General features: G+C 50.1%; 1 protein-coding gene across 1 annotated transcript; it reads left to right on the top strand.

Moving 5' to 3' along the window:
* The first annotated feature begins 16,554 nt into the window (after positions 1-16,554).
* On the top strand, positions 16,555-17,490 carry LOC119456643 (basic proline-rich protein). Its single transcript, XM_037718469.1, has one exon. It carries the CDS (start codon positions 16,555-16,557, stop codon positions 17,488-17,490), a length of 936 nt encoding a protein of 311 aa, XP_037574397.1.
* Positions 17,491-24,963: the final 7,473 nt, after the last annotated feature.

Here is a 24,963-nt window from a genome sequence, read left to right on the forward strand (position 1 = left end):
TAGTATAGCACGTACAGAAAGAACATTAGTGTAGTATGAACGCGACTGTATTGACTAGCAACTACAACAGTTTATTTAATGACCATCTTCTGAGGGTGTTGCAGAAACCGTTGTAGAAGAATAGACTTACAGATTTCCGGTGACTCTTCTATAATCCAGATCTCACCCTTCTATGCAAACATGTTAAGGAAAGTGTTAACATTTTTGTTGCGAAGCTACAGAACTATTCTGAAACGAGCAAGTCGTTAAGTAAGATCTTTCATGCAGTGGATTTCTTACGTGGTGACATTCTATAGCATCTAAAGATCGATCGAGGAGCCGTGAGGGGTCTGAACATTGATTACCGCCAGCGATAACACGTAGTGAGTCAAATGATTATGTAATGCCTGCCTTTTTCGGCCGGGAGCTCGTCGGCTTTCTCGACCTGCTCCTGTGGCTCGGAAGAGGTGACGGCTGTGGGCTCTGGCACTGGAGCTGTTTGCGCCGTAGCCTGAGTCGGGGTTTCCACGGGAGTTGGCTCGGCTGTCGACTTGGACGTCTCCCTGGGCGACTCCTTCAAAAATTGGGAGCATGGTACGCAATAACGGTGTAGATTATGATGATAATTCATGTACTTTTAAGGCGAAAGCCTTAGATTTCTGCGTTTCAAGTTCGCGTTGTGAGTTGCAGAGTGTCACGTGATCCAAGGAAGGCCAGAAGCGAACCAAAGCATGTCCAGCCGTGTATAAGAGATGATTAATGATTAGCAAACTTAATGATTGATTAGTGATTGGATTAAGGTGGCTTAGGGTGGATTAAGGTAGATTAAGGTGGATGAAGGTGAATAAGGGTGGATTAAGGTGCATTAACGTCGATTAAGGAGGATCAAGGTCGATTAAGGTGGATTAAGATCAATGAAGATGGATTAAATAGAATTAATGTGAATTACAGTAGCTAGGCTTTACAAGGCTTCCGCCTTCGCGTCTCTTAGGCGATAGCTAAGAACACCTGGTCATTTTTTGGCACAAAGGCTACTATGGTCATAGTGCGCCAAAGCAGTGGTGATTTTCCACTCAGGGGTAATGGTAACAAGTAGACGGTGTGTGTTTCGAGTCGGAACAAAAACGCTGGTGTGAAGTGCCACGTTAAAAATTAAATATATTTTTATGAAGTCATTGCTGGAGATGAAAGGCTAATATCTGGTGGTAAAAATAACTACAGGATGAACGGTGTAGATTAGCACAATAAATTGAACGTCTCCGCAGAACCTTCAATTAACGAGTTGGTTAAACACTGGAACGAAAGAGATACAAGTGGAATATATAAGTACACACGAAAAGAACGGCGACAAAGATAAGTGTTCACTACCAATTGTTTAATAGAATACGTTGTGCATACCATTGTTTTTAAATAACGGTCTGTGAGCAATACAGAGGTTTTATTCCTATTTTTGTTTTTTGTTTTCGCTATGTGTCATTATCTAGTTACCACGCATACATTGCGCGGGCTACTGTGTATCACTTTGCTCAACACTACAGTCGAACACGGATATATCGAACACACATAACGAATTATTGCTGTATATGGAACAGCTGTAATATGACCTTGAAGATTTCTGTATAAAATTTTTATTTTACATATTAAATTACCTATATATCGAACTTTTTTGTGATTCCCTTCAGATTCGATATATCCGGGTTCGACTGTACTAGCAATTGGTGCACGACATGGTTGATACTGCTCAATGAATCTAAAACGAAGTTAATGTGCTCTGCTCATCGTAATGCCCACCTGCCAACCGCCTGTAGGTTTAAGTACCATTAATATCGAACTTTGCACTACATACCTTCGAATACACTTTCAGTCTGACTTACCTTGCTGTTATCATCATCAGCATCAGCATCAGCAGTCTATATTTATGTCCACCGCAGGACGAAGGCACTGCGATCTCCAATTACCCCTGTCTTGCGCTAGCCGATTCTAACGTGCGCCTGCAAATTTCCAAACTTCATCACCCCACCTAGCTTTCTGCCTCCTCGACTGCGCTTCCCCTCTCTTGGTATCCATTATGTAACTCTTATGGTCCACCGGTTATCCATCCTACGCATAAAATGACCTGCCCAGCTCCATTTCTTTCTGTTAATGTCAGCTATTGAATATCGGCTATCCCCGTTTGCTCTCTGATCCACACCGCTCTCTTCCTGTCTCTTAACGTTAGGCCTAACATTTTTCGTTCCATTGCTCTTTGTGCGGTCCTTAACTTGTTCTCGAGCTTCTTTGTTAACCTCCAAGTTTCTCCCCCTGGTGTTAGCACCGGTAGAATGCAATGATTGTACACTTTCAATCATTGTACACATTTCAACGACAGTGGTAAGCTCCCAGTCAGGACTTGGCAATGCCTTCCGTATGCACTCTAACCCGATTCTATTCTTCTGTAAATTTCGTTCTAGTGATCAGGGTCCCCTGTGAGTATTTGACCTAGATAAACGTACTACTTTACAGACTCCAGAGGCTGACTGGCGATCTTGAATTCTTGTTCCCTTGCCAGGCTATTGAACCTTACGTTTGTCTTCTGCATATTATTCTTCAACCCCACTCTTATACACTTTCTCGGTTAAGGACCTCAATCATTTGTTGCAATTCGTCCCCAATGTTGCTGACTCTGCAATATCACATCAATTTTACTGCTGCCTCAGCTAGCCACTCGCTAGGCCTAATCAAACGTACTCTGAAGCACGCACCTTCCCAGATACCTAAGCTCCTCATACCTTACACTTGTTCGTCCCAAAAATAAAATATGCTTCCGCCATTTGGGACCCAGACCAGGCATACCTAACTCAAGACATTGAATTCTTGCAGAACTGTGCTGTGCGCTTTATATTTTCTGATTACTTACGTCATTCTAGCATCACCTTACTGAGGAAGTCGAGCTCAGAAGGCTTATCACATCGTCGCATAATCGCGCGTCTTTCACTCTTTCACAAGCTTTACTATCATTCACTTCTTCACGATGACTTTTTTTAGTCTTCTGCAGCCATTTTTTTCACGCCGCTATCACCCGTGCAAAAGTGAGCGCCCCACATGCCATTCCCATCGTTTAGCAAGCTCATTCATACCACGCAATATAGTTGATTGGAATAATCTGCCATTGAACATCGCTACTGTAACAAACATAAGCAATTTCCAGGAGCTACTGTACACTGAGCATGCGGACTGACATTTATCTTTCTTTCTTTCTTTTTCACATTTTTATTCACAGACATTCATGGTGATACTCTTCAGTGAAAATTTACTTAATTTAATTATTTATTATGAGGTTTTACGTGCCAAAACCACCCTCTGATTATGAGGCACGCCGTAGTGGGTGACCTCGGATTAATTCGGAGCCACCTGGGGTTCTTTAAAGGGCACCTAAATCTAAGTACACGAGTGTTTTCTGCATTTCGCCCGAATCGAAATGCAGCCGCCGTGGTCGGAATTCGATCCCGCGACCTCGTGCTTAGCAGCCCAACGCCATAACCACTAAGCAACCACGGCGGGTAGACATAATTTACTGTTTCTCGCTATTCTTTTGGGTATTTCGTTTTGTGATCATTCATAATATATATAGTCTGTGCTAATTTTCAACTGCACTGTAGCTTGAATTCAGTGCACACGTATTGTATCATTTTTAAACTTATTTTGTGTTACGCTTGTAGTAATTGCCTTTCTTCGCAAACCTTTTCTTCTATTTTTATTTTTTATTAATCCACACTGTTTAAATTAATGTTACGATTTCACTATATTATGTTCACTCATTGTTGTAATACTTACGTATTGTACCAGCACCATCCCCTATGCAATACCCTCTCTGAGGGCCTCTAGGAGTATTTTTGAAATTAAAAAAATAAAAGGGGTACACACCTTGACATTAGGCCTGAGCAGCAATAAAGAACTCGACTCCCCTCAACCTATAAACTAACTAATGACTATACAACGAGCGATAGTACAAAATATGACGATGCGTAACTGACAGGAAACTGGTGGTATGACTTAGAAAGCAAACAGTCGTGAATTACATTTTACTTGAATTATTACATAAAAGAGTGGAACTCTGCAGGTAAATAAACGCGCATTTTATATAACCGACTGTCTATTCTAAAACGGATTATCTTGCGAAGTATCAATACGTGCGACACGACAAATAAAACGCACTGGATGACTGCAGCGGATAAGGTGGTGTGATAGAAAGTGTGCAGGCATAGGACGGAACAGGCTCACAAAAGACAGCGGTAAACATGGTCTATTGGAAAGCCCTTTCTCCTGATGTGGATATAAATTATACGTCGATGATGATAACGCTGACGATGATGAATGTAGCATTGATACAGCACTTCATCTTAAACTGCTAATTATAGTCATACAGCTGGTCTGCGTTTCTCCTCTAAAGCCTTTATTTAAAAATTTCTGGTTCTTGCCGAAGATTTGTTCTTGCTTAATTTTTACACCGAGATCACAATTTATAGTCCCCTGCCGTTCAGTTTAACATTTGGCAACAGTTTACCACGCTCTCCGAGAGAAAAAATTCGAAGTTGACTTTATCCGAACACCCTGCCAATAAGTGGTGTCCAAAACAAGGCGGCTGCGGTATCACGTGGTCGTTTCCGGCATATGCAATACGCCAAAGCATGGCCTTTGAAATTGCTTACTATTACTCGCTGAGGTGTGTGCTGTGTACTTCAAGAGAGGTACAGATGAAGGCTAATTCGCATTTATTTATTTATTACTATTATTATTAATATTAACAGCGAAGCTGTTCTTAGTCGACCATTCGCCGTCTGTCCGGCGTCACGCAGGTCACGTGACCAGGAGAGGATGATTTTGTGATAGGTGCACAAGACGAGAAACACTAGCCTAACGATCACAAAGCAGCAATGTTACTTATAAAGAGACATCGAAAGCATATTAAGACAGGCTCAAGCGTGCGCGGAAGTCAACTGCATTCGACGAACACTTCTAGCATACCTCATGTTCCATATCTTACATAACTATCACAAAGTGTCCCAAACACAAGGGGTATACTGCAGCTTTGATCGCGTTAACATTTGTTATAAATTGATCTAGACTTATATAACAAATGATTTGGTGAAGTTGGAGAAAGCGATACTACGTTAAAACATTGTTAAACCATGCCGACCACGTGGTTAAAATTTGGTTATTAGGCATATTCCATGAAATATTATCAGTAACTTGGACAGCAAGTTATTTTACAAAACAACATATGCACGTTTCATATATAAATGTACGTCGCAAAAACCATAAAGGTTCGCTGTAAAATGGCATAAAATTCCTAGTATGTCATACCAAGTTGTCGAAGCATCTAGGTTATCAGTGGTATAAAAGTTCGAAAAGCTAAATGTGTGGAAGGTATTTCTTTTTAAAGGAAAGTCAAGGTTCTTAGCTGTGAGCGCTTGCGCAACGCGATTTATCAAAGGACTACGAAATGCGAACACGTTAGTGTATACGACGGGATCTAGCACAAATCTGATATTCACGATTGAAATGCTACAACGTCACTCACATCGTTGATCCGAACAGAATTAACTTGAGGACAAGAAAGTGCGACTCGTCATTCAAGATAAGCCCGCGACTGCGACAGCACGCATACCTAAATCACGTGTTCGGTCAGTTCGGCTAGAAAAAAAAGTATTTTAAATGACTGCCTATGCTCAGATATGATCGTCAGTCATCGATGCGACCGTCACAGGCGTCACAGGCGTCGTACGCGCGCGGCGTTCGTGATTGCAGCCGATGCCTCTGGCGGCGGCTCGTCAGGTTTCGACACTCGTCGAGTACCGTCGGAAGTCGCTGCCCTCTACTCACCTCGAAATGTCTCAATATCACTTCCTGCTGTAGATCTGTGTTTACTTGTGTTTACGCAACTGCATCACGTGCAACACCTGCACATGTAACACTCGTAACACTCGGTGTAACTAACACAGCTTCGCTGTTCGACCATATGGGGCTCTTGCGTTGCCCAGGAGGCGCTGCAAAAATGGTGCTAAACAGCGCCCTCAATCCGAAACTGGGTAGTACCAAGCTCGGTCGTCTGCTTCGGGAAGCACGTTTACAATATGGACCCGCCACTTTCGCTTGTGTTGTACCACGGCTTGCAGCGAATTTCGGGCGCCGAAGATTTTTCCATGGGTGGCATGCTTGCGTAAAGGCAAGAAATTATGCAACGCCGAATACGTGTACGCCGTTCAAGAAATAAGCGGCGAAGTTTTAGCGCGGTGTCAATCGCAAGTGAAGCGAGTCACTCACGTGCGAAGTTGAACTTCAGGTAAGGTTTGCACGCTGCTAGATTCAGGCGCACAAACGCGAGGAAATGCTTTCTATAAATGAATTCACAGCAGCGATAAGCAGACATGTGTACGGAACTGCTCGAGCGCACGAGGGTACGCGCCGCGACGGTAGCGGTCTTTCGACATGCCGCGAAACGGCGGGTCTCCTGCAATCTTTGTTGACTGCATGCCGCTAGACAAGTAATTATGCCTGCGCTGTAGTAGCGGCCATTTGTCCCTTTAGCAATTGATAAATAACTGATGCAATGCATATAAGCTCGCAGTAACGTACGTACGTGCGAATCGCGCTGCAGCGCGAGCTCGTGCGCTGCTCGCTTGATGTAGCTTATGACGACAGCGCTCGAACATCGATGTGCTGTAATCAATACTACCTTGCTGTGCTGCCTCAACGTGCTGGCTTGAGGTCAAGGATGAGCACATTCAACTCTCTAACCTGTGCTGCTCGTAGTGGGGTAGTGAATTGTCACCGAATCAGCTCGACCATTTGTGGTCATTTGCACACACCTGGTCACTTCACCACTTCGCACCGGTCGAATTGTTAATTGTCGCTGTGGCCGGGTCTCGAATCGTGAATCACCAGCCATGCCTACTGCTATGTCGGTCTTTCATTTCGCTTACCCAGCGCGACGAACTGCAGTTATCCAGCGCGCCCGACGCTCCACTTCATGAGGCCTTGAAGGAAAACGGTAGAATCTGATGTTGGGATTCAGGCCTTCTTGTTCATGGCAGCCCACGACGCAGCAGTAACGACGGTGACGCTTTTTCGAGGCTGAGCTAGGTCTCTCCGGATCGGCGTCGCCGATGTCTTCTGCTTCCAGCATTACGTCTCACGGCACACGGAGAGTCCGTTTTCGTATAACTATAGGCTGCGGCCAGCTCGCAGCCTGGTCGCCATGGTCTGTGAGAAGTGACGAGCCTTTTCGCACTCGAAACAGGGCAGAAAAAAGTGCGAATCGACGCAAAACGCGGGCTAGAAACGTGCTTCGCCACAGCCAGGGCTCAATACTATCCAAGCTGGTACTACCCAGATGACGTTTTTCGCCGCCACCAGGCGCCGCTACAATACCTCAAACTCCAGCGCAAGACGCCCATTCACGGAGTGGGAGGGGCGGTGATGTATTTTTTTTTTTTTTTTTTTTGCGTGACAAACTAGGGAAGTAAAAGTGCCAATTCTTATGTTGAACAATCGGGACCACAAAGTGTAATCTTCCTACCAAACTGGAGCAAGAGCAAAGCAATTATTAGCGCAAAATTAGCGCAAAACGTAAATAACTTTATAATCTCAGCAACGCACCCATCATGTCTTTCTGAGACCTGAAGATGGCTCGCGGACACAATTCATTTTCAAATCGATTCTTATTACTGACTGGTGTGTTACGAAAGTGGAAAAAAATCAATTTCTGCTTACCTGCCACTGTTAAAAGCCAGAAACACCATCCACATGTTTACTCACCTCCAATATGAAAGCGAACACTAGCTTCATCTGTGTTCAAACAGCGATTCTTGAAAACTTGCCAGTCAGAACCTCGCTCGCAGCGCTATTTCTTATGTTGCTGTCCTTTTGAAATACCCTGCCTTATCTAGCTCATCTTCATTCCAGCCACACAAAAGAAAAAGTATTCAGTTCGAACACAAATCCAGTGTTTCCTTTCTTATTGCTGGATAGTGTACGCAGCCGCAGTGACCATCACGCCATACTTAAAATGGCAAAAACTGCTTTTCTTTGCATAAACATAGATATTAATATTTACCGTGATGTGGTGGGTCTCCATATTCTTTCCTTCTTTCTTTATTTAAGACAATATCACAATATGATTATACATTGTAAAGAAAGAGATGTGAGCGCAAAAACAAAATAGATAGATACACACGAAAAGGAAAGCGACAAGAATAAGTGCCGAATGCCTATTGTTTAATGTGGGAGCAATAACTTTATTATGAGTGTAAGACACTGTTGCCACATCTCATGTTATATCGCGGTACTGATAACTGACTTCATAATTGTTTTTCGTCGTCAGTGTCGATACAACGTCCTATATAAAATTAGACACATTTTTTCGAAATCTGGTGGCAAGATTATGATCAAACCACTTTCCGCGACATCATATCTCGAATGAATATTTTACGTGCTCGCTTCCCAGTTAATCTTGAGAAGGATTGAAGTCAATGTGCATTACGATGGACGAGGGGTCGTCTCGTAGGCTATTCTCGTCGTTCACGTACCTCTTTATTCAGCTGCAGGTCCTGCTTGGTCGTAGACTCCACACGACCCGTCTCGAGCGACGACTTGCTACGCTTTTTGCTCTTGCGACGAGCCGACGAGGACGATACGGAGTTCCGATGCGATCGCAGCGTGCCCTTGCGGTCATCGGGCGCAGCAGGCTGGCCTGCGGCACCTTTCTTGGTCTCAACAGGAGAGCCCGGCTCCACAACCTCGGTGGCTGTGGCGTCGTTTGCGGCCTTCACTGGCTCCTCTGAAGCACACATTGGAAAACGGAATAATTCATGAATAAATGTCCCCATTTTTAATGCGCAACTTCTTTGCCGCATTCTTGGCACATTGCGGTAAGTAGGTCGGTTGCTGTGTCGCCTCGCTTTAATAAAAAGAAAATTGTGTGACCAGCGGTCCAATCGAACCTCTGCCGTGGAGCACAGCAGCCCAGTGCTGTAACCAGCAGTCAACGATCGCGTTTGTTTTATTGCGATAGCAATTATATGGACACTCCAAAGCAGATTTCTGCCGTCGGCGTCGCTGTCGTCGTCGCCGTTGCCGTGAGGTTCTGTATGACGTCAATGGAGATGAAATCGTCGCCGCGCGCCGCCGAACGCTGTATGTGCGAGTGAAAGGGCGCGAGGGACGCGCTCTTTCACGGGGAGTGAACCCACGGCGGAGAACAAACGCGCGTTCTGCGCCGTGCTTCCTTAAGGGCTGCAGAAGTAGGCGTCTCTTTCCTCCTTTACAATCACCATAAATGTAGAGCAAACGCGCCTTCTTCCGACGCGCGAAAGGCGGTGGGGGGGGGGGGGGAGGGGGAGGGAAGGGAGGTGACGTTTAGCTGTGGCACCAAGTGTCTATTTATATCAGAGGCTCCTGCAACAGTCAGCAACGCCGCACGCATTTTGTGCGAACGCGGGCAAAACGCCGACGGCGTCGACATTAGTTCTGCGTGTTGCCGGTGCTGCTGCATGTCCAAGTTTATACAGCTGATAAAGCTACTATCATTACTCCGTATAGCTCTCTACAAATTTGCTATCGCAATTGATGCTTCGCCTTTCAGGTGAAACTGCGACCACTTTTTATTGCAATGGTGTAATTGTCAACCACGTAATACCAAATTCATATTTTACAGTTGTTCCATACGTAACAAAAATTCCATACGGGGAAACCAATCGGGTACACACTTTTGCACTTTTTCCATTTCCGGAAATGAAATCAGAGGCTCGCGAAAGTACTCTTCAGCAGGACAACCATCATTGCCTGCATGGTGAACAGCCATGCATGACATCCAAATAATAGGCAGAGCAAATAACCTAGCAATATCACACAGACAACCATCCTCGTTATCAATCATTAGGCACCTTATTCCCTGTGCATCCAAAGAGGGAAACCCTTCTTTAACCTCCTTTGCAGGACATCCCTGAAGAACACGCCATTCCAGGAACATCAAATCGTGCTTGTGGCACGTAAAACCCCGTAGTTTTTTTTAGCATTCCAGGAGCACGTGTTCAATCGATCGCACGCATACTTCCCTGCTTCCAAAGGCAGCCAACTCTTTCAAACACTCGACACGTGCGCCACGTGCCACATTCTCCATGTACATACAGCCATAGGTACATACGATTGTACCTATGGCTGGATGGTGACAGAATTTTGTGTGGCCAGTGCGTGAAAGGCGACAGTGTTTATGCCTTCAATAATATGCTGTATTCTGTTGGTATGGGACATGGTAGCGTTGACACGTTTGCACAAAGCTAGCACATCCTGAATGTGTACGACTTCCCGGGGAACTGGACGCGCTCACCTACCTGCTTCTTCGCGACCTCAGTGCGAACAGCGGAAGCGCCGAAGATCTGACGAAGTTGCTGCGTGAACGTTTCCCAACGTGGACATTAGGCTGATGGTCCCAAACCAGGTTTCCGCGACATCGGTGAGGTAGAAGGGGAGATTGTGCAACTTCTGTGAGTTATCCCACTTATTAAAGTCGCTTGTCAGTTTGTAGTTTTGGAGCCATTCCTCGACGTCATCTCCCCGCAGACCAGCGAAGACTAGTGGGTCACGGTGGCGGTTGTGGGTGGCCACGACGGACGGCGAAGGCTGTGTTGGGGTTGTAGTAGCAGACGTGCTCAGATTGTCTTGAGCAGACATGGCAGTAAGTGCTATGCGGCGACCCGAGCGGAGCTCCAGTGAGAAGGGCGAGAGGTCTCGGGGAACGAAAGGCACCTTCCACCACTTATAAGGAACCGTTTTCTCCAGCCGAGCTCGAGCTACGACGAAGAATAACAAGCTGTGCGGCTGATGATGATAAATACAGATGAGGAATTTGTACAAGCGATGAAGATGTGTAGAGATGAAGAGTCAGTCATGGGTCGCGCTCACAACCGCGCGTTGAATACGTCGTCGAGAACCACTGGTCTTTCTCATCGCCGCGCGTAGCAGCCATATACTAGCAGCGCACCTGCTCATAAGCAGCAGCTCACGATCGCACTTCTCCACTGACCTCTCTCTCTCGCGCGTGCCTGGCTGCGCGGCTACGCGCTGCTGTAGGAAAGATTAGTTCATTCGCTTCTACTGCGCGCCGCGCCGCGCAGGCACACGCAGCTGGGCGAGAAGTATTAGAGAAGTTCCTTTCCCGCAATACACATTTGCCCAACATTTGGTGGTCATTGCACCACTAAAATTTGCGGAAAGTCGGTGTGTTGTCCTTGCTTTCGTACGTTATACGTATGTGATGGCAAGAAAGAAGGAATAAATGGTCTAGCTGCGCATCAACTTTTTAGCATTGCGCCGACCACCATTTTGTACGTTAGTGCGCATTTCCGGAAAGCTATCTCGGCACATTACCAGAGCGATCATTGCGGCGATCTCAGTCTCGTGCGTCATGTATACTGCGCAGGGGACGTGTGCCCGGTCATTGGTTCTGAGCGACAACCCCGAGGACCACATTTACAGCGTAGTTAATGCGTGGATTGGATTGATAGGTGTCATTGCGCACTTTTCTATCATCATCATCATAAGCATATTTATGCCCACTGCAGGACGAATGAATCAACCAGCGATCTCCAATCACCCCTGTCTTGCGCCAACTGATTCACAGATGCACGACGCATGATACGTTTCACTTATTTATCGGGCCAGTTGGCCTGGGCAGGCATTCTGTCAGAGTCCACCTAGTGGACATGTCCATTTCGTCTGCTGTTGAAGGTCTGATTCGCTGGTCAGGAGTGAGCTTTAGCAGGAGCCAGGCGCCACAGCCAATCAGCACTTCAGCAGCAGACGAAGTGGACATGTCCACTAGGTGGACTATTACAGAATACCTCCCCTGGTGTCCGCGACTAGTTACCAAGCTTAATCATAGTCAGCCCTCTCCAGGTGAACAGGGTATCATTTAAAACGAAGCTTTCTGCGAACCCTCTTACCCCTGTATTCAGAAATACATCTTAGCTTGAAGCCCATGCTTGACTTGATCCCCATGACGCCTGACGTGAACGTGGCCAACAAACTGCGTTCCTTCGGCGCGTTGACGACGAGCGTCATTAAAATCAAGTCAAGCATGAGCTTCACATTAAGATGCATTTCTGAATACGGGGGTTAGACTTTCCGGACCGTGGCTGATGGCTGCTGCTGCTGTTTGCCGAATAGCTCGCAGTTAAAAAAAAATAGAATTCCGTATCCGGTGGTGGGATCGAACCTCGGCCCCCACGTAGTAGCACGACGCTAAATCCATTAGGCCACAGTCGCACGTATGTTTCTACACCAACCAACTATCCCTCGTTGGGATAATCGCCACGTTGTCTCATCATAGCCTCTGAGATTTGCGCGAGCCAGCCGGCGCGCGCAAACCTCGGAGGCTATGGTCTAAATTGCGTAGCACGGGTGCGCGGGAACACATGTACGCGCGCCAGTTTCCTTTACGCCGAAGACGCAGGAATGAAATGGGCAATTTACAGCATTTCAATAACCGCTTCACGAAAGCTTCGCTTCGCGCATATTCGAAGATGTGTGTTGGATAGGCATAATGTTTTTTAGACTGTCATTAGGTGATACTCCCGTACTTGACTGATTTAGTCGGTGTTCTGGCTAACTCTGTTATCACATTCTCTTCTCCTCGCATTTTTTTTTTTGCGAGAGCTACACTGGCCGCATTCTCGCCGTTTCGCTGTGGCCGGTGGCCTGCACCGCGAGTTGAGCCGTTGCCTAGCAACGATGATGATTTATTGGCATCCCCTTTGAAACGGGGCGGCGACAAATAGTCACCTAGCCTACAACCGCCGCATCTGGCAGCGCCATCTGGCGTCGTCTGCTCGAGTTACCAAGGCACGGCGACGCGCCGCCGCCGCCGCAGTTGTGTTGCCAGCGTTCGCCGCTTGCATCTGGCATTGAAACCGCGTTGCAACAGAGGAGGAGCCGGCGTTGCATCGTATATATAGAAGGAGCGGCCCGGTGGGATTCGTCGTCAGATGCGGAAAGTGAGACGGAGAGACTGAAAGAAGCCAGACTTCGTCGTTGCAACGAAACCAAGAGGAGGCAGCGAGCCGAGGAGACGGAGGAAGAACGAGCCGCACGCCTCGCGAAGCGTCGTAAGTACGAAGCGGCCAGGCGAGTGGATTCAGATGAGGATAGCACCCGAAACGTGTTCAAGTCACTGGACGAGAACCCCTTATCCTCCCGCCTCACCGACCATCGGGCCGTCTTTGTGGCAATTGAGAAGACAACAAGACTTTCAAAATAAATGCGTTACACTTTGAAAATGTCTAGTCTTTAATGTAACCATAACTTAACGGGAGATAACAACCAAACCTAAACACTCAGACGTACGAAGCTAAACGATAAAGATGTAACCGTAGAGAGAACCAAGCTAAGCAATAAGATTAACCGTACCTCTCGCTACGCACACCCAGGCATAAATGAGTTAAGCCACAGCCATTTTTTTCTTTTTGCAGGAGCACATGCTTTTTCCGAAACATATCTGTAGCTGATAGTTGCACTGTTTGCATTGCATCGTTGGCTCTTGCACTATATTATTCGCCGCGCTATTAGTTATGCCATGACTTGTGCATGGTGATTATCTATGCAGCCAGATGAACTTAACACCCGACATCCTCCCGCATTGCAGGGGCCACGGTGACACTCGATATATGTCCACAGAAAAACGTCGCTGTCTTGGTTTGGCTACATATAAGAGCGCGCAAACTACACACCGTGTTAACGAAAGCATGTACATTTTATCGTTACGCCGCATCGCAGTTATGATTATGCCAACGGCACATTTGACCACACGATGCAGTAAACCGCTGCATGTGCCTCAAGAGCGTTTGCACTCGGCGTTTGAACCGTATAGGCGGGAAATACAAAAGAAGCACCGCTTACCTTCCATTGCCTGCGATGTCCGTGTTCTTGACTATCTGTGTCACAGGTAGATTGTTGCAGAATAAAGCAACGCACCCTAAACGACAACAATAAAGGATTTCGGCAACGGAACGTCTTCTTGGCCGCTCGCGACAAGCGCGCGTCACGATACGCTCGTGTTCCTCGCAGCACGGCCTATTTCAACAGCGACGAAGACGACGAACAATAATGAAAAAAATGCAAAGCCTGTACACCACGGATCTCCATTAATATTCATTTACGTTATATCGGCCCTGGCTTGGCTTCGTCCTCTTGGTGGTATTGTTACACTGTACCTTAATCTATTGAGCATGTTTAGTTCAAAGCATTCTTCAATTACCTGACTCCAGCCGTTTTTTGGATGGTATTTTACGTCTCGCCGCAATTCCAACCTCTCTAATAAGAAGATATGCATTACCGAGACTGGAATCGAACCACTGCCTTCGAGCACAGCAGCCAAACGCTTTAACCATTGGGTAACAACCGCACCTTTGAACAGCGGAGCTGTTTAAGCCGTCCGTAATACAGTGTACTAGAATGTTTTACAGTGGGTCGAGTAGACGCGCACCCTATGGGGCTCTTGCGTTGCCCAGGGGGCGCTGCAAAAATGGTGCTAAAAAAAAAAAACACCGCATATCCACGGGGTGAATGATGATGAGTGGGCGAAGCTCCGGAGGGAATCATCGGTAAACCGTGAATCTTCCGTGTAATTCGCCCAGTCTCGCCGCACTAAATCGAACGATTGACTTCCACCAATGACACGCGCCATATGTGACGTCATTCCTATTTTATAACAGCGCCCTTCATTATAATTGCACCATCTCCCGCTTAAGGGGACGCTAGCACAAACGCGTTAGAAACGTGCAGTACTCTCTATTAAGGGGGAGATTCCACAGCGTCTTACGCAGCCGTTTACACATGCCGGAACGTGCACCGCGTTTGCTGACACCATCACATGACTGCTGAGAGAGTATAACCCCCGTATTCATAAACGCTCCTCGACTTGAAATTGACTTGCCACCGCCTTCAACGCGTTTCGAACGCGCTGCCCAAGGCGGTGGCAAGTCAAGTTCAAGTCGAGGAGCGTTTATGAATACGGGGGTAAGGCGGAGAGGCCACAGCGTCTTACACCAGCTTCTTACACGGGCCGTAACGCGCTAGCACAAAAGCGTTAGAAACGCGCAGTCTTTCGTTAATGTTGGGTATTTATTGTCATCGTGGTGCGTGTGTCCATGTGCGCTTCGTGGCGTAGTGGCGCGCCGCGCATTCGGAAGCGAGGGGCCCCTAGTTCGATTCCGCGCTACGGACACAACTTTCGGAATTTTTTTTTTTCATAAAAGTAGACGTGGCTACTTACTACTACTACATACTACAGAGGAGGGACAGACCCACACCCTAAGGAGCTTCGCCCCTAAAAGCGCCCTCAATCCGAAACTGGATAGTACCAAGCTCGGACGTCTGCTTCGGGAAGCACGTTTACAATATGGACCCGCCACTTTCGGTTGTGTTGTACCACGGCTTGCAGCGAATATCGGGCTCCGAAGATTTCTCCATGGGTGGCATGCTGCGTAAAGGCAAGAAATTATGCAACGCCGAATACGTGTACGCCGTTCAAGAAATAAGCGGCGAAGTTTTAGCGCGGTGTCAATCGCAAGGGAAGCGAGTCAGGCACGTGCGAAGTTGAACTTCAGGCGCACAAACGCGAGGAAATGCTTTCTATAAATGAATTCACAGCAGCGATAAGCAGACATGTGTACGGAACTGCTCGAGCGCACGACGGTACGCGCCGCGACGGCAGCGGTCTTCCAGCATGCCTCGGTGTACGAACTGCTCGAGCGCGCGATCGTACGCGACGCGACGGAAGCGGTCTTTCGACATGCCGCGAAACGGCGAGTCTCCTGCAATCTGGAGGAGACGCTGCGAGCGCGCGACCAGATCGGTCGTGCAGCACACCGGCTCCGTCGATTTTCGATCGGAACCCCGGACTACCTCTTCGGACCCCCACGGAAATCTCACCACCGTCACCGGAATGTGATCCGGTTCATCTGGATACCTTATTCCGGCAAGTGGCCCACTTCTACGTCTTTTACGGGCGATCTACGTCTCGACGCCGGAGGCGACGCCGCTAGGCCTAACGGCCATGGCACCTCCCGGCAAAACGGGCGGCCGTCCCCGCACCGCGACCGCAATCGTGGCGGACACTCAAGTTGGATATGACCATCACAGCATGATGTGGACCACCGTCCCGTCCTCGGACAGCGGACCGGAGCTTCCCCAACCCTTCAAGAGCGCCGCGCTCGCTGCCGCGGTCGCTCGTCGAGAGCAAGCGAGCAACGCAGTAACGGCGGCTTCCGCCAACGCGGCGTCCCCGGACGCAGCTGCTGACGCCGAAGCTCGTATACCTGCTCCCCAACTCTCGCGCCGCGTGCGCCGTGCTCCGCGGGCCCGCAGCAGCGGCCTTTGTGGCAACCTCAACCCCTACCGAAGCCGAAAGCAACAGACTTCGTCGTTGTACTCAAACCCCGGACACAGTTATCCCTCGCCACCGTTTTCCCTGAGAACGGGGCTGGTCGCGCGCTCGTCGCCCACCTTGGAGCGATTGCGACTCGGCTGGTCACAGTTGTGATGGTGCGGGAACAAAATCTCATTTTGACTTACACTTCGAACCCGCAAATAGCGGACAAACTTATCGATGAATTGGCGGTTCCCTCACCCGTCGGACCAGTGCCCCTGTTCGGGCACCTCCGTGCGGACACTCAAGACTCCTGTTATGGAGTAGTGACGGTGTGCAGCTCCGACACCGAAGCCACTCTTCGTGAAAGCCTCTACTGGCCTGAAGGCGAAATCTTACACGTCCGGCGATTGGGCACCTCCAATAAGGTGCGTCTCGCCTTTTCCGGCAAGGCGAAGCCCAGGTACGTCTCTTACGACGCCCTGGTGATCCCGGTGCAGCCGTACAAGAAAACTGTACCAGCCTGCGGTTGGTGCGGTTCCGTTGGGCATCGGCCCGACAGCTGCCCCGGCCCCAAACCAGACCTCTGCGGCATGTGCGGAAAAGCGGTGCCGCTCACGGATGGCGCCCGCGCCCCTTACGAGTGTACGCCCAGGTGCGCTCTATGTGCCGGACCCCACGTCACCGCGGGCCGGTGCTGTAAGGAGCGCTACAGGACGCCGCCACCCAAATCACCCACTCCTCCACCGGAGGGTCAAGCCGGCCCCAAGAAGCGAGAACGTCGACGCCCACGGAAACCGAGGAAGACGGGCCCTCGGGCTTCGCTGCAGAGGGCTCAGCCCCCTGCCACCAAACCTACCCCACCCCCGCACCCTGACGCGGGAGCTATCGGGCCTTCCCTGCGAGGCCAAACTCCGGATGGACCGGCAACCAGGAAGTCCACTACGAGGCAGGTTTCGCCCGCCTCACCCAAACCGCACCCGCCATCACCTGAACCCAAACCTACTGCCAAGGGGGAATCTCTCGTGGGCCACCCGCGTCCGGCAAGGACCCCAGGTGAGTGGCGCGGGCGGGGCAGCCTCTCCGCCCCCACCATCCATGATCCCTAACCCTAAGCCGCCAACCCCTTCCACTCCCACCCGGGAACAAATTGCAATCCGTCAGTTACAGGCCCAGGTTGTCTCGTTAACGCAGGCGGTGGAGGCGCTCGCGAACCGCTTGCCCTCAGCCTAACCCGACACCGTCCGGGCAGGCGCCTGAGGCAATGAATTGCGCCCCCTCTGAACACAGGGACACCACAGCACTCCTCGCCCCGATTCAGGCGCGTGTTAGCAGCTTAGAGGCCCATGTGGCATCCATAGTGACCACAATTGAGCACCGATTGGCCGCCGCCCTCCAAACCGTTGTCGACCGCATCCCGGGCATGATAGTTGCCCAGTTGCCCAAACACGCTTTCAGCACCAGCCGCCCCCAAACTTAAACGGATATCTAAGTCACAAGCACCCCGACCCCCCCCCCCCCCCCCCCAGGTAGCCGCGGTTGACAGACAGTCCAAAGTTTCGATCGCAACCTCGAATGTAAGCACCGGATCGAGCAGCGGAGCCCCTATGGACCTCTTTGCTCTTCTGGAGGCCCCCCAAATTTCTAGCTCCCACGATGGCGGGCAACGGCTCTAGATCGCGCCGCGGCCGCGCAAATTTGGATCCATTTACAGTCCTGCAATGGAACTGCCGGGGATTTAAAGCACGCACTAAGCGGGCTGCTCTCCGGCTCCACTTGGAAAGCTATTCACATCTACCCGCGGTAGTGGCTCTTCAGGAGCCGGGTGAGCACGTCGCCCTCACAAATTATACAGTGTACCAAAGGGATGCGCAAAACGCACTATGCGTGCATCGAAATTACACCGCCAATTCGGTGGATCTGGACTGCGATCCGCTTTACTCGTGTCTTATGGTGACTCTCCTCCCGCTTAGGAAGCAGGACCCGTCCATACACATTCTCAACATCTACAGTTCACCTAAACAGCCTAACGTTACTTACGCCGACGTTTTTAGCAAAGCCCTAACAGTGGCAGGCAGGGAGCCGCTCGTCATAGTAGGCGATTTTCATGCTCCTAGTCCCCACTGGGGTTACCGTAAGGAGGAACGAGGTGGTAGGAAACTGGCGGAACTTATTTCCACCATAGGCCTCACCATCCAAACGTGCCCTGCACACCCGACCCGCATTGGTAACTCCATGACTCGGGACACATGTCCCGATCTCACACTCACCAAGAACATCAGACATGCAGAGTGGCTCAATACCGAGGAAACCCTCGGCAGTGACCACTGCATTCTTCTCATCACAATCCGAATGCACCCCCTTACCCGTCCCCACCACCAAGCGAAACTTCCGGACTGGACCAAATTCCGTTCGGATTACACGAATACGACTTCCATAGCTCACCAGGGCTACGCCACTTGGTCTCAACACCTCGTGACGTCACTTCATCAAACCGAGCAGACGGTTCAGCTCTCAGAGGCCACGCCGGCGGTGGATAACCATCTCCTGCATCTCTGGGAGGCTCGCCATAGCCTAGTCCGCCGATGGCGCCGACAAACGCATAATCGTCAGCCCAAAATCCGCATCGCAGCCCTCACCCAGGAAGCGGACGAGTACGCGGCCAAGCTCGCCGACTCTAATTGGGTAGAACGCTGTAACACTGCCGCCAAGCAGATGTCAAACCGCAACACGTGGCGTCTCTTCAGGGCCCTCATCGACCCTAGCCAAACGCGCACAGAAACGCAAAAACATCTTCAACGCGCGTTTCACGCCTATGCGGGTGACGCGGACAAACTAGCATGGGCTCTTACCCCCGTATTCAGAAATGCAACTTCGCTTCAAGTCCGTGCTTGACTTGAGTTAAGTGACGCCTATTGGGAACGCGCCGAAGCAAACGCATGAGTGTCCAGGGCATGTTCACGCCAGGCGTCCTTTAAATCAAGTCAAGCATGGGCTTCAAGCTAAGTTTCATTTCTGAATACGGCGGTTAGAGATAGATATCTCTGCAGCCAACAGGACCCCCTCGGACTGGCGTACTCCTATGCAGGCTCGGAGAACGCATACTTGGATCGTTGTTTTCAACTCCACGATCTGAAGGCGGCCCTGTCCAAAATGAAGCGAGGAACGGCGCCGGGTCGGGATCGAGTGACTGTTAAGCTTCTAGCCAACCTCCCAGACCCGGCATACCTTCACCTACTCGACTACTTCAATCAAATCTGGGAGGGGCGCGAGCCACTACCGATTGATTGGAAAACGGCCTTAGTCACTTGCATTCCCAAACCGGGCAAGCTTATAAACATCGAAAATCTCCGACCCATTTCCTTAACCTCGTGTGTGGGGAAGCTTATGGAAACAATGGTTAGAGATAGGCTCTCCGATTACCTCGAGGCCCGCCACACCTTTGCCGACACTATGTACGGCTTTCGTCCACATCGCTCTGCTCAGGACATCCTCCTGCAACTACATTGTGACGTTATAGAACCGATCGAACATCCCAGTGACGACAAGGTAGTCCTCGCCTTAGATCTCAAGGGAGCCTTCGATAACGTCACTCACGACATCATTCTCTCCCACCTGTCCCAAACGGACTGTGACCATAATGCTTTCAGGTACGTCCGTCAGTTCCTGATGGAACGGCAGGCGTACCTCCGCATTCAAGACAAGGAGCATGGCCCGTACCCTCTGGGTACACGAGGAACACCAGAAGGAGCGGTCCTCTCTCCTCTCCTGTTCAATCTCGCCATGGCTCACCCCCCCCCCCCCCCCCATTGCTAAAGGATGTCCCAGGAGTGCAGCACGCTCTGTACGCCGACGACATCACGCTGTGGGCAACCCAGGGTCCCCTTGGTAGTGTTGAGGCCTGCCTGCAACAAGCAGCGTCGGTTGTGGATGACTACGCCCGACGTTGCGGTCTCGAAAGCTCGCCTACTAAATCAGAGTACGTGCATATTCGCCCCAAACCAAAAGACACAACTCAAATTGTACTCTCACTGCATACCGGGCCTATCCCGGAACGCGACTAAATCCGCATCCTGGGGCTCTCTTCGTACACAAGAGTCGAAAAGTCGATACAACCCTGCGCAAGTTACGTACGGTCGGGGATCAGGTGGGCCACATGGTTCGCCGGGTCTCGAACAAGCGGGGGGGGGGGGGGGTCTTAAGAGTCAAGATGCTCTGCGCCTCGCCAACGCTTTCGTGACCAGTCTAATCTTCTATTCGACACCCTACCTGCGTTTGCGCAAGTGCGATGAGAACATGCTAGAATGCATTCTCCGCAAAATTTACAAACGTGCCCTAGACCTCCCGATCTCGACGTCTAACCAGCGTCTTGCAGACTTGGGCATGACCAACCCGTATGGGGAGCTCAAAGAGGCCCATCTTAACAACCAGTACGTGCGACTTACAAAGTCACACGCTGGGAGAAACCTGTTACACCGTCTCCATATCTCTTACACCTATCAGACAGAAGAGCGAACCACAATCCCTGAGGACTGGCGTGGTGCTTTGACCATCCAGCCTCTGCCCTACAACATGGCTAGGGGGACTTACGAAGGCAGACGAACTGCGCGGGTTACCGCCTTGCAGGGACGCTATGGGTCCCGCCCTGGAGTCTTCTACACGGACGCGTCCGGCCCTCACCACGGCGAGTGCTACACGCCAGCCGTAGTCCATCAAAACGTATCCATTCAAGGGCTCACCTTTCGAGCGCCGGACATTACTCACGCGGAGGAAGTCGCCATAGCTCTCGCCGCTGCGGACCCCGCATCTCGGATTATCATCACCGATTCGCGGAGTGCGTGTCAAAATCTTACTAAAGGTCGCATCACTCTTCGCGCCGCTCGTATCCTCAAGCGCTGTGAATATTTAGACCGCCCAAATCCACGTGTCGTCATCTGGACTCCGGCCCACACAGGGCTAGGTGGTAACAAGGCTGCCGATGCCTCAGCCCGAGCGCTTAATTCCTGGGACCCGCCTCGCCCTCTATCGCCTGACGTTCCAGAACCTAATCCGGTAACTTCCTTTCGAGACATCATGGATATGTACAAAACGAATAGGCTCCGATTTCCGCCACCGGCACCAGGCCTGACAGACGGAGGAGCGCTGGCTCTTACGTCTATACACCAACACAATATTGTGCCCTGCGATACTTAAGCATTTTAATCCGGCCTTCTCCGGGGAATGCCCGCACTGTGATCATCCGTTCGCGGATCCTTTCCACATGGTGTGGGCATGTACCTCAAACCCGGCGCTCCCGCCAATCCCCTCCCCTTCCCCCCCTACCCGAGAGAGCTGGGAGGCTGCCCTGCTCGGCTGCTCGACCTTGGAGGGCCAGAGAGCCCTCGTGGCCAGGGCACGCGCCGCTGCGGAAGCCACAGGGGTCCCGGACTAGGGACTCCTCCTAGAGTTTGTAAAGGGTCGGCCCTTAAGGCCGTCCCTATCTCTCATTTGTAAATACAGCAAATAAATGTTTTTCACCACCACCACCACCACCACCACCTGCAATCTTTGTTGACTGCATGCCGCTGACAAGTAATTATGCCTGCGCTGTAGTAGCGGCCATCTGTCCCTTTAGAAATTGATAAATAGCTGATGCAATGCATACAATCTCGCAGTAACGTACATACGTGCGAATCACGCTGCACGCGAGCTCGTGCGCTGCTCGCTTGATGTAGCTTTTAATGACAGCGCTCGAACATAGATGTGCTGTAATCAATACTACCTTGCTGGGCTGCCTCAACGTGCTGGCTTGAGGTCAAGGATGAGCACATTCAACTCTCTAACCTGTGCTGCTCGTAGTGGAGTAGTGAATTGTCACCGAATCAGCCCGACCATTTGTGGTCATTTGCACACACCTGGTCACTTCACCACTTCGCACCGGTCGAATTGTTAATTGTCGCTGTGGCCGGGTCTCGAATAGTGAATCACGAGCCATGCTTGCTGCTATGTCGGTCTTCCATTTCGCTTACCCAGCGGGACAAACTGCAGTTATCCAGCGCGCCCGACGCTCCACTTCATGAGGCCTTGAAGGAAAATGGTAGAATATGATGTTGGGATTCAAGCCTTCTTGTTCATGGCAGCCCACGACGCAGCAGTAACGACGGTGACGCTTTTTCGAGGCTGAGCTAGGTCTCTCCGGATCGGCGTCGCCGATGTCTTCTGCTTCCAGCATTACGTCCCACGGCACACGGAGAGCCCGTTTTCGTATAACTATAGGCTGCGGCCAGCTCGCAGCCTGGTCGCTATGGTGTGCGAGAAGTGACGAGCCTTTTCGCGCTCGAAACAGGGCAGAAAAAAGTGCGAATCGACGCAAAACGCGGGCTAGAAAGGTGCTTCGCCACAGCCAGGGCTCAATACTATCCAAGCTGGTACTACCCAGATGACGTTTTTCGCCGCCACCAGGCGCCGCTACTATACCTCAAACTCCAGCGCAAGACGCCCATTGCGCGGCGCGTACCCGTTTTGGAAGAAAGTAGCGGCGGCGCTGTCGTTGCCCGCACTTGAATCGAGTGTGCGCCGCTTCTGCGTCTGCACGTTGTTTTTCGATGTCGTCGTCGCGGAACGTCGCTTCTTTCGCGCCCTTTTCTGCGTCAGTGTTTATGATGCCGCCCAAGCGGCGGTTAAACCACTGTTACGCGCCAGGCTGCGCAACTGGCTATGCAAGAACAGCCCAGGAGCGCAAGTTATCGCTTTTTAAGACTCCGAAAGATGAACACCAAAGGCTTCCTCATATTGGCAAATCCTTTAGTGTAATTAAAAAAAAGACAAGGACGTGACAGAGACACAGGACAGCGCTATCCTGTGTCTCTGTCACGTCCCTGTCTTTTTTGAATTGCTCTAAAGGATTTGCCAATATGAGGAAACCGTACCAACTAGCCCAAGAATCAGCCTTGTTGAACCAAAGGCTTGTTTGGCAGCGTAATCTTCACAGGCTTGACAAGCCGCTGGACCCTGATTGAGCTGTTTGTGAACTGCACTTCGAGCCGCATTTTATCTTGAGGCATTATGCCCACATGATCAATGAAACTGAAGTTACAATTCCGAGGGGGACCCCAACACTTGTTCCTAACGCTTGCTCCACTTTTATATAAAAGTGTAAACAAGTCTCACCCGTCGTGGTTCCTCAGTGGTTAAAGTGTTGAACTGCTGAGCACTAGGCCGCGGGATCGAATCCCGGCCACGGCGGCGGCATTTCGATGGGGGCGAAATGCAGACAACACCCGTGTACTTACTTGGATTTAGGTGCACGTTAAAGAACCCCAGGTGGTCCAAATTAATCCGGAGTCCCCTACTACGGCGTGTCTCATAATCAGATGGTCGTTTTGGCACATATAACCCCATATACTATTAATATTAAACAAGTCTCGTGATGCAGCGCGGAGAAAGCCGCACCAACACTTAAAGCTTAGTCGCTAATGAGAGTAATTATACCAAGCCGTTGGACTGTGCTCGATTGAAAAGCGAGCATATTGTGTAAATAAAAGTGCATGGGTGTGCTATATTACAACTTTGTTGTTTTTAAATTTTCATAACTCTACCAGCAAATACACCCAAAGTGCCTCGAGCGGCCAGTCGCGCGTCAATTTTGCGTGTATTCGCGTCCTGTATCACGCTCGAAAAAACAGTTAAGCAACAGAAACCTGTCTCTGGAGTTTTCCGTGTTGCGCTTCAATTTTCTCGTTGACACTTTTCATCTCATTGTAATATTTGAGAAGTTGATTAATTAAGACTAATTATGTAATTAGACGGAATGCAAAAAAATAATAATTTGGGTATCTCCAGGCGACGGCAAACATTACATTGGTTCTGTCCCGCTACGTGGCATCTGCATATTTTTAAATCTTGGTACATGATAGTTCGGACACCCTGCATATTAGTCGGCTATCCAGCTCAGCCGCTCTCGAAAATTGCGGTAAGCGTTCGCAAATACTCATTTTAGGCTTTGCACGTTCGTATAAAAACAGTGTCGATAATAAGCCAGGCAAACTGCAACGAATACCACTGCGAAATGTCAAGTATTGCGGCTATGTCACTATATACCAGACAATTCCACAACTACAACACGCGCAAGCGGCAACATTTGAATTTTTCCATATGCATAACGAAGCTGCAAAGAATAAAAACCATAAGCGAAAACATTTGTCCCTTGCTAGTCGTGCATTACTTCGTGGCGGTAAACTTCACCCGCCGAAAACGCCTTACGAAGTGGTTGTCCTAACAGCGCGGCGGCCCGAAAGCTGACGCGCTTTCAAGTGCGGCCGACTACAGCGCCGCCGCATCTTTCTTCCCCTCGAGGCCCTCTCCAGCGGAGGCAGTCGCGCCACTAGCCGTAATGTGTGCCGCCTGCCACTGCGTTGCCTAGCAACCACCTCGCGGAGCGTTGCGTGCTATGCTCGGGAGAGAGAAACCGGCCTGTCGTCTGCAGCGCGCCGCCTGTACACTGTGCATAGCTTTCGCCCCACTTCCCCTGCGTGTGCTCGGACTGCAAGTGCTTCGCGAGGCGTTCCCCGATGCCACGGACCACGAGGAAGTGCTTATACACG

Source organism: Dermacentor silvarum, chromosome 6 (assembly GCF_013339745.2).
Source record: "Dermacentor silvarum isolate Dsil-2018 chromosome 6, BIME_Dsil_1.4, whole genome shotgun sequence".
NCBI classification, from domain to species: Eukaryota; Metazoa; Arthropoda; class Arachnida; order Ixodida; family Ixodidae; genus Dermacentor; species Dermacentor silvarum.